Genomic DNA, 10,526 nt, shown 5'->3' with positions numbered 1-10,526 from the left:
GGCGAGAAAATATGGACTCCCTTGCTTCATCAATACCCCCGCTCGGAGGGTAGATGTGAGGTAGATACTTGTCAAGCAGCGCCTGAGCGCTTACTGAAAAGTCAACCGCGGGATAGGGGTTGTCCTCGTAAAGGGAGTCTCGCTCTATGGACTGAACCGGGGGGTTGTCCAGTAAGCGCCGGGGTGGCCCCGCGTGTCGGCTGGGACACGTGCTCTGAGATCGACGAAAATGCTGGAAAGCACACGCGATCTTGGGGCACCCGGTTAGTCGGTGCACTGGCTGGCGATTTAACAGAATCGCTCGAGGATTTCCCGGGTGTCTGGTGGTTATTGCCCACTTCTCTCGCTTGATGCTCAGGGGCATCAGCGGGGTGAGTAGACGTCGAGGGTGGGGTGAACCCGCACTACTCGAAATCAGAATGTAGCAGCATGAATAGCTGTGACATCTGACCACCGACACAAGGGTCTGAAGGAGGGACGCCCATGGCAACAGGGCTGGCCGACCTCACCTTCGACCTCTTCTTCTTCGCGGCCTCCGCCGGTGAGGCCGGGGCAGAAGAAGGCACAAGAGGCATGGGTGATTTCTTACGATTTGCCGCCCCTGGCAGGGCGGCCGTCAACAACGAAACTTCACCCGAATCTGACGGGGTCAGATTGTGGTCACAGTCTGATGTGTGACGCCTCTCGCGGTAGCAGAATGTAGCAGCATGAATAGCTGTAACATCTGACCACCGACACAAGGGTCTGAAGGAGGCACGCCCATGGCAGCAGGGCTGGCCAACCTCTCCTTCGACCTCTTCTTCTTCTTCTCTCTCTGCGGGCTCCGCCGGCGTGGCCGGGGCAGAAGAAGGCATGAGAGGCACGGGTGATTTCTTACGATTTGCCGCCCCTGGCAGGGCGGCTGCCGACAATGAAACTTCACCCGAATCTGACGGGGTCAGATTGTGGTCACAGCCCGATGTGTGACGCCTCTCGCGGTAGCAGAATATAGCAGCATAACATGTATGACTGTAACATCTGGCCACCGATAAGAGGGTCAGAAGGAGGAATGCCCATGGCAACAGGGCTGGCCGACCTCTCCTTTGACCTCTTCTTCTTCTTCTTATTTTGCGGGCTCCGCCGGCGTGGCCGGAGCAGAAGAAGGCACAAGAGGCACGGGTGATCTCTTACGATTTGCCGCCCCTGGCAGGGCGGCCGCCAACAACGAAACTTCACCCGAATCTGACGGGGTCAGATTGTGGTCACGATCAGATTGTGGTTACAGTCTGTGTGACGCCTCTCGCGGTCAGGGGCTGGGCGATCTCTCCCGATGCTGTCAACGGAGGACGACTTATACGGCAGAGATCCTGACCTGTGCCGGGGGGAGAGAACCGCACTCTCCCTCCGGACTTCTGGTGACCCGGTAGCCGGTGGGTCGCATAGCCCTATGGGTGCTGCGGCGGCAGGACCTAGTTTAGGCTTGGAAGCCTTGGCTACCACTTTTTCCTTAGTCCGAGACCGTGGCACCACAGTCTCGGCCTTCCTTCTCTTAGCATCCGACCGCAAATTCGGAATGCTGATCGACGCACCCTCATACTCACCGCCGCTGGGCGCTCACCGCGGCGTCCCTCCTGCTCGCCTGGAGGCGGCCGACTTCTGTAACTTGCAAACGGGACAGTCCCCGTGGAGGGCACCAGGTCCTCTGGGGCTGTGTTAGTCCCATTCAAAGATACCTCTCTCTACCCTGGAAAAGGAAAAACAAGAATTTTTCTTTTTCTTTTTTTTTTTTTACAAAGAACTCGCTTAGATTAAAAGTGGAGACCGGAGTGGTCTTTCCCTCCTCCTAAAAGGAGTTTGTTTGAGCAAACAGAACAAAACAAGAGGGGAGGGGTAGGGAGGAAGAAGAACCTAAGAATAGTTTAGGTATCTGCCTGTAAGAAATAAAAAGGAGGCCGGAGACTTTGAAAAAGAAACTCCTACAAGGTTCCCCTACTATATTCTCTTTTTTTTTTTTTTTTGTGCCCGAAGGAAAAATTCGAAACAAAAATTCAAAAATGAATGCAAGTTCAGAAGAGAACGAAGTTTCCACCTGCGAAGAAACACAAAAACAAGCATTTCAGAGCAGGGAGAAAAGGGATTGAGAGACAAATAATTCCAGATAAGAGAAATTTTACGATAATTTCCAAGAGGAAAAAAGTAACCTCCTGTGGAAAGGTAAAGAAATTCAGAACAGGAGGGAGGAACGTCTCTAGTAACGATTCCAAGAGGAAGAACGACACAGTAAATCCTCAAAGGGAATCGTAGAGCCCGCCTGTCGAAATAAAAAAATATAAGACTAGGAGGGAAGAGGGAATTGAACGAAGAAAACAATTCCGGGACAGGTCAAAAATTTTCTAACAGGAAGGAGACCCCACCTGTAAAGAACAAAAAATTTTTTTTTTTTTTTTTAGGGGGGATTGAATAACCAAACAATCATCAGGTATAATTGCGTAAGCCGAATTAAACAATCCCCGAAGCGTCTGTGAATAAAATATTAATCAAGAATTTTATTCAGAACAGAAGGAAAAGGAATTGAGCATTAAGATCCGCCTGTGAATAAAATATCAATCAAGAATTTTATTCAGAACAGAAGGAAAAGGAATTGAGCATTAAGATCCACCTGTGAATAAAATATCAATCAAGAAATTTATTCAGAACAGAAGGAAAAAGGAATTGAGCATTAAGATCCGCCTGTGAATAAAATATCAATTAAGAAATTTATTCAGAACAGAAAGGAAAGAGAATTGAAGAAATAATCAATCAATAATCAATCGAAAATCTTAATAAATTAATTCCAGAAAGCAAGGAAGGAACAGAGTTGAAGATCCCAACCTGCAAAAAGAAATAACAATAACACCCTCGACAACAAAGTGTAGAGGCTGTCTAGAATTTAATTCAAAAACGGCACCAAAAGCCACCACGCTTTGAACGTGAAGAACAATAACCATGACAGGTGGTGAAGGCTTGCTGCCACGTAGGCAGGCCAAGCCCGGTGCCTCGCGAACGCGCTAGCGATGCGGCGCGACGAGAACTCAAACGTTAGAAAAACAATTTAAGTGTCACCAAAAACACGTCTAAAAGTCACGCCAAGTGTAAATCCTGAACACAATCTTACACACAAATGGAAAGATTGAAAATAAAAGGGAGAATGCACCACAGATAAGCGAAAATAATATACCAAAGCTCAAAAAGATTTGAGCTCTTAGGAGACTTATCTGAGCACGTCTTGACAGGTGGCTTGCCGAAAGCAAAAGAGGAAGATGGACGCTAATTGCGCGGTGATCATGGGTAGTAAGCCTGAACGGGAGAGGGCGCGCTCGCGCTTTTTAAATCCTTGGGAGTTCTATTCGGGTATGGCAGTCCAGAGGGCTGAACTAGCAAATCAAGTAGATGTATGGAGTTATTGAAGTAAAAACTCTAATTTAGAAATCTGATGCAGAATTTCAACAAGTTATGACATTTTTGTTTTTCATAATTGGTGCTATACAACACCAACAAAATGTATTTGCTGAATCAGATGTTTTTACACCAACAATATTTGCTGTATCAAATGTGTTTACCCCAACAAAATGTATTTGCTGAATCAGATGTTTTTACATTTATGGAATGGTCCCATGAAATTCTGGAATTTTCTCCTAGCAGTTTGGTAGGCAACTGTCATGGAAACGAGATAGTCACATGACTGGGAATTAGAATTTGTAGTGTCTCACCAAGATATTGTAGCCAGCATATGCCTACGTACATGTGGAAAGCCGTTTTCTCACATAATTCAAATTCTTTACATCAAGAATTGATGAACGCTGATATCGACATAAACGATTTCTTCTATGCAAGAAATTTCCCAATATCAAGAATGGGATGCTTGATACCAATCAATAGGATTAAATGAGAAAACAAGCACATCAGAACATGCTTGCTAATACCCTTTTCATAAACCTATCCTCCAATTAGCCGCCTAAGAGTAATGCGGATAATTCAATAAAAATTGCGTTCATAAACTCCGAAAATAAGCCGCATTATTTTTACGAGCGCCCGTCCTGAAAAAGGGGGATAATCGCCATGACAACTGGACACGCCCCCTCCGATGCGGTTGTGTTGGAAAAGGGTGACCTTGTGACCGCACCATGGCAATTATCCGCATAATTTGGAAATGCGTTCATAAACTCAAAATCTTGTCCCGATGCTGCTATTATGCGGATAATAGCAGCATCAGAGTAATGCGGATAACTCTTGTCCTCCTCCAATTTTACGACCAAATTATGCTGCTATTAGCCGCCTAATTCATTTTAATGGGGTTTATGAAAGGGGTATAAGAAATCCAGGTCTGATTGTCCTTTGTTTTCAATCATCAGCATTTTACTACAAAAAGTAAAAGATCAACCTGAATTTCAAAGAAACATACGCCTATTGAAAAGAGATTTCTTATGAATTTAGGTAGTTTGCCAGTGTTCATGCATATCTACCCAGAAAAACAACATGTATTTTGATTACACTCAAAGTACGACTAATACCAAGGCTTTGTGCCGTGATTACATCTTTAAAGTAATTTGAGAGCATTTCCAATTTTCAAAAGTTGGGCGTCGAAACCCCCCTGGAGAATGCATGAATGAGCTGTTTATGGGCCTCTGTTATGATATGGAACTTCCTATGATATCTTGGCTATGTTCACATGAATGCGTTTAGTATTCCACGGAGAATCAGGAGTGCCACATAAGCTTGATGTCGCGAGAGACGTTGACCTTTTACTCATTCTCATTTCCAAAGTCTACCCCCTGGTCGTCGGCATCAAAAGAGGGGTGTCTCAGTAAGTTTCTCCCTGATCCGTGGGAGGCAAGTTTTTCTTTTCATTCTATGCTCTTTCAGACACTATCTTTGGAGAGATAATCCTTCGCACTACATGGATGAATGTGATTATGGTTTATCAATGCGCATCGTTGTGGCCAATGTGTTCGCCAACAAATCATTCCTATTCAAGGCACAACAATAGAACAAAGGGCTCCCCATTGAACATAAGTCAGAGAGATTTTATCATATTTCTTTCCCTTGCCAAGAGTAAATGAGGTTTTTTGTCTATTCTCCTAAATCTAATTATATGATCTACTATTAATTACATCATGTGATCGATTGATATCACAATAGTGTTTGGAATATCAGCACACAATTCCTCACGCACCTGGCAAATCTCATACACTGCAAAAACGTTGGTGTAAAAAACTAGACCAACATACCAGGCATTTTACACCAGTTTTAAATTCATGGTGTTTGTGTAACACCCATTGGTGTTATTATAACATTCTGTTTGCTATTTAGTGTTATTTCCAAACTCCAAGATGTACTTCTAACAACTGACCATGTGGCCTCTCAGAGCACAAATTGGTCTTTTTCTTAACACCAGAAGTTTTACCGTGTACAGAAACCAGGAATAAGGAGAGAAAGTCCCTAGCTCAAGCTATTTCTTCTATTGCAATTATGTTCCAAACCAAGTCCAGTCTAAGAATTGACTTTGATGTTCAATTTTTTTTTAATCTGAACTTTATAATAATTTGTTAACAAGCAAATTTGTAAAGGGAAAACAATGACAAGACTGAGGCGATATAACGCTCTCTGGAAGTCACGGAGGGCACTGACTACCTTTCTAAGGCATGACAAGAAATAACTTCTTGGGCCCACAACACAAAGCTTAGCAATGATCATAGAACATTTTTCTACTATCGATTGTACCGACTACAATGTACAATCATAAAAATAAAGTTTATGATTAGTCGCAAATCTTAGTGTTATGGGACCCTGATCAATAAAAGAACACCATGATGGCTTCAAGAGTTGGACCTGACTTTTTTCTGTACATAATGTACACCAACAGTCTTTTTATAGTAAAAAGCAGGATATTTCAAATGGTTGATTTGATATCTATAATAATTTCTACTCATGACAAAGCCCCAAAAGCGGACAGCGTGCCAACAAAGGATTAGGAACAATCCCAATGAAAAAGGAAGCTGTAAGGAAAACCCGAAACAATTTGCATAGTCTCCATTTCTAACTCATGAAAAGCTATGGTAGCTTCAAAAAAAAACTGGATATAACAAATATAGGACTCATTCCAAGAAAGCAAGATCCAAAAAAGAATCATCGAGGAAAGGCTCCAATTAATGACGTTTAGATGAATTGGACTGTGCAGTCTCTGAGACAATGAGACGAGAACAAATCCCGATCGTAGGATGAATAATTGATCGTTGACATTTTACTTCCAATTCCACTGGTAGATGTATTCACGCTGATACCCAAACAGTTAGCATTGCCATTTTAAGCTCTCTCATCGACACCAACAACAATGACGAATCTGTGATCAATCTTCTGGCTATCATCATCAGCAGCAGGACTGGCTTCAATCTTTAGCATTCGTTAGCAATCAAAAGAGTGCAATTGATGCGACATTCTTGGAAAGCCTTTCATTTCTGCAATATTTCATTCCAGGGGGATCATATAATTTTTCAATATGAAACCCCACTTGTAGGAAAATGGTGTGGCTGAAATGATAAGGGTGATCTTGCACGACAAATGTCGGTGAAATAATATTAGGGGATGGTATGGCCAAAAATATGTGATATGATGCAGCCACCAGGTGTAGTAGTGTGACGTAATGGGGATGATATGTGTTTATGAGGATTCCATGACATGAGTGAGGATGATAATGATTTGGAGGAAATAGTATGAGTGACATGATGTAGGTGACATGAGATGGGTGACAATGTGTGTGTGTCACTGTCACCAAATAAAAATTTTGTGACAGTTAAGCTGGCATACTGGGGACACCAGTGTGTGGTGTATGATTCGAATGACAGATGGTCTGTGTGTATGTGAGTGTATATATTACATGCTGCATGAAAAGAGTGACATTGCGTGGGAGAGCATCTGTAATCACCTTATAATCAGGGACAAGAATGTGACACTCAACTATCCCACCAATGACGTTTCCAGAAAAAAAACAGGGATTGCTCCCATATTCTTCAGCCTTATTATTATTATTATTATTTATATACTGCGCTTTTCCAAGAATGGCCCAAAGCGCTTACAAGAAGAAAAGGAGATTATTACAACTATACAAATGAAAACGTACAATCCTAAAAATCTGGATTGGAAAAGAGAAAGGTTTTAAGTCCCTTTTTAAATGAAGCAACAGATGGTGATTGTCAAAGAGTAAAGGCCTTGATGCAAATAAAACACAGAAAGTGCTGAAGTAATAGAAAATAGCCAAAATGTGTGTGAATCACTTACTACGTCCCCGGTTACCGCAACTTTGTCACTCACATTCACAAATGTCCCCAACTGCATCCTGAACACAAGAGTGTGTGTGTCCCAGATTGCATATTATAGACCGAGTGTATCTGTTATTATTGTCCTTGTTTGGTAGCAACAAAAGTGTGTGTGTGGGAATGGGTGTGTGTGTGTGTGCTTCCTATAGTCTACAGACTGACTCTAGGTGCATTCCCAGGGGAGGCAAAAGCGCAGAATAAAAATCAAGCCATTCTAATAACTCTCTTCTTCATCCACTCTGTGGTTACCACATCAGTTGTGACAAAACTCAAGCCGAAGATACTCATACAGAAAATGGTTAAAATCAAGAGCACAGGGGTGCAGATTCAACACTTGGGGGCCATTAGTGGTTGAAGCAATCAAATATCTATGGAGGACTTTGATTAAGAATCCCGGCCTGGTAATGGCAAACTCTCTGTGGCTGTACAAGCTACACTTTCAAAGATTTGCCACAAAAAAACTTCTCTGAAATATGCTATCACATATATAAAGTAACCCAACAAAGCAAATAACTGGTACTCCAACATTTGCGCCTCTGGTGAATCTGCATCGCGAAGGGTGTCAAGGTAAAACCTGGGTCCCGGCCTTGGTCGAGTCTGACAAATACAGGAACATCTTATTGTATATGACCAATTTTTGAACATGTTTTAAACATTGGTGCCTCTCAAGTCCATATGAAATCCCATGTAAGTCTCACCTAAGGCTAAAATAATCAATTCATTAACAGGCTGCATGATTCAACCCTACAAGCTACTTTTAGGAAGAAATTGAAAGGAACTTTGCTCCACTGCCTGAAATAAATTTGCATCATAAAATGCAAAGAAAAGAATGAAGAGGGAGCATACTTGCAAAATTAAATTTGAGCTAAGGCCAAAATGATATTACTTGCTTGCCCTGAAAGAAGAGAAAAAAGTTAAGTCTATATTCTTCAATTTTTGAAAATGGTATGATATGAAAGAGCTTCGAGATCTTTTTTAAGTACACATTAAGGGTTGTTCAGTTTCACAAGTTTCCTCTGCCTGTTCATAATAAAGACCTTTTTCAACATAGGTCTATTTGTTTAAAAAAAAACATGTTGAAAATGTATCAAAATCTGGGATGGTAAGTAATTTTTTTTTTGTTGGTCAAAAATTGAATAAAAAATTTAGGTTGGCAAGTCTTGCTAGGGTCAGTCGGGCTATGGCAAAGAAAGATGTTGCTTTTATTTTTGCCTTACGTGATGAAAATTTCCCAAACCAAAGATTTTGTAACATTATTTCCTAGTACTTTTACAAGCTAGAGATTAATTAAATCTTAAGTCGGTCATGGCCGCAATGACCATGTTTCTATAACAGGACCAAATATCTTTCCTGAATTCCATATTGTCTTAATCCATGCATCATTAGACTTTAACAACACCTGGACTTGTAGTGTGTTTGTGTAACCAAGAAAGAGGCGAGCGTCCTATGCACATATAAACCCTTTTGGCTCTTTAGGAAATGGGTTATATTCCTTAACCTTGTTAACAGGTCAAGCTTGCAACATTTGAGACTAGAATTCTTTTGTAATTTAATGACGTAATGACAGGCATTCGGATGGCTGAATACTTAATTTTCTAAATGCAAATAAAGTAACTAGGATGCTTTGGAGTTAAATCTAAACAAAAGTGCCCCCAGTTCTCTCAAGTTCTTATCACACATTACATTGTGCAATTGAAAGCAATTTCTCAACATGAGATCCTAAAAACTTCAAAACTGATTGGTATTTTATTACATTTTTTGTTATCTACAAATTCACAATTTCAGCCCTTAAAATTTAATGATTTTTAGGGACAAAAATCTTGAAATCACTCAAATTCATTTGTGGAGTAGATTTGCTGATTGATAGCCCACTGATCATGGTTGCCCAGATTGATAGCCCACCGATCATGGTTGCCCAGATTGATAGCCCACTGATCATGGTTGCCCAGATTGATAGCCCACTGATCATGGTTGCCCAGATTGATAGTCCATTGATCATGGTTGCCAAAATTGATAGCCCTCTGATCATGGTTGCCCAGATTGATAGCCCACTGATCATGGTTGCCCAGATTGATAGCCCACTGATCATGGTTGCCCAGATTGATAGCCCTCTGATCATGGTTGCCAAAATTGATAGCCCACTGATCATGGTTGCCCAGATTGATAGCCCACTGATCATGGTTGCCCAGATTGATAGCCCACTGATCATGGTTGCCCAGATTGATAGCCCACTGATCATGGTTGCCCAGATTGATAGCCCACTGATCATGGTTGCCCAGATTGATAGCCCACTGATCATGGTTGCCCAGATTGATAGCCTACTGATCATGGTTGCCCAGATTGATAGCCCTCTGATCATGGTTGCCCAGATTGATAGCCCACTGATCATGGTTGCCCAGATTGATAGCCAACTGATCATGGTTGCCCAGATTGATAGCCCACTGATCATGGTTGCCCAGATTGATAGCCCACTGATCATGGTTGCCCAGATTGATAGCCCACTGATCATGGTTGCCCAGATTGATAGCCCACTTATCATGGTTGCCTAGATTGATAGCCCACTGATTATGGTTGCCCTATGAAGACTATATAGACATCACAGGTAGTATGCTAATTAGGAACACAAAGTGTGCATACTCTGCACACTAATGGTCAAAGTATGTGCCCCCTCCCCCACCCAAAGACAGTCTTTCAATCTACACAGGGGCTGCCGCTTTCATCTTTGCCTTTATGAGTTTGATATCGTTACATGAAACATCAGCAATTTGTCTGATGCCAAATGGTTACGAAGCAATCACCGCCTATCAAATCCTGCCTTGTGTTAGTAGTTTATTTTTATTGCCGAATGTCCGCTGGCAGTTTTTCTGCTACAAAAATCCTTGTGGATAAAAAGAAAACAAAATTTAACACAAGACAGATTTGATAATTGCCCGTAATCCCCACGTATCATTCTGTTTTTTTAATATTTGTGTGGTGGTCCAACCAATATGGGTCCCTGTATGTGTCACGCTCTCTTTTCTCCCATCTTCTATCACCTTTCCATTCTCTTTCTCATCTATCTCTCTTCTTTCTACTTTCCATCCGTAATATCTCATTACACTCCCAATCAAATGTTCCCCTTCTCCCTCTCTCTCTTCAGTACTCTCTAATCATCTGTTTGTCTGTCTGTCTTTCTCTCCACCCCCCCCCCCTCTC

At 42.0% G+C, this 10,526-nt stretch overlaps 1 protein-coding gene across 1 annotated transcript; it reads left to right on the top strand.

Moving 5' to 3' along the window:
• Positions 1–9,208: 9,208 nt before the first annotated feature.
• Positions 9,209–9,880, top strand: LOC121431087. Its single transcript, XM_041628571.1, has one exon. It carries the CDS (start codon positions 9,209–9,211, stop codon positions 9,878–9,880), a length of 672 nt encoding a protein of 223 aa, XP_041484505.1.
• Positions 9,881–10,526: the final 646 nt, after the last annotated feature.

This window comes from Lytechinus variegatus, chromosome 1, assembly GCF_018143015.1.
Source record: "Lytechinus variegatus isolate NC3 chromosome 1, Lvar_3.0, whole genome shotgun sequence".
NCBI lineage: Eukaryota > Metazoa > Echinodermata > Echinoidea > Temnopleuroida > Toxopneustidae > Lytechinus > Lytechinus variegatus.
The sequence above is the reverse complement of the archived record's forward strand: the minus strand, read 5'-3'. Positions and strand labels throughout refer to the sequence as shown.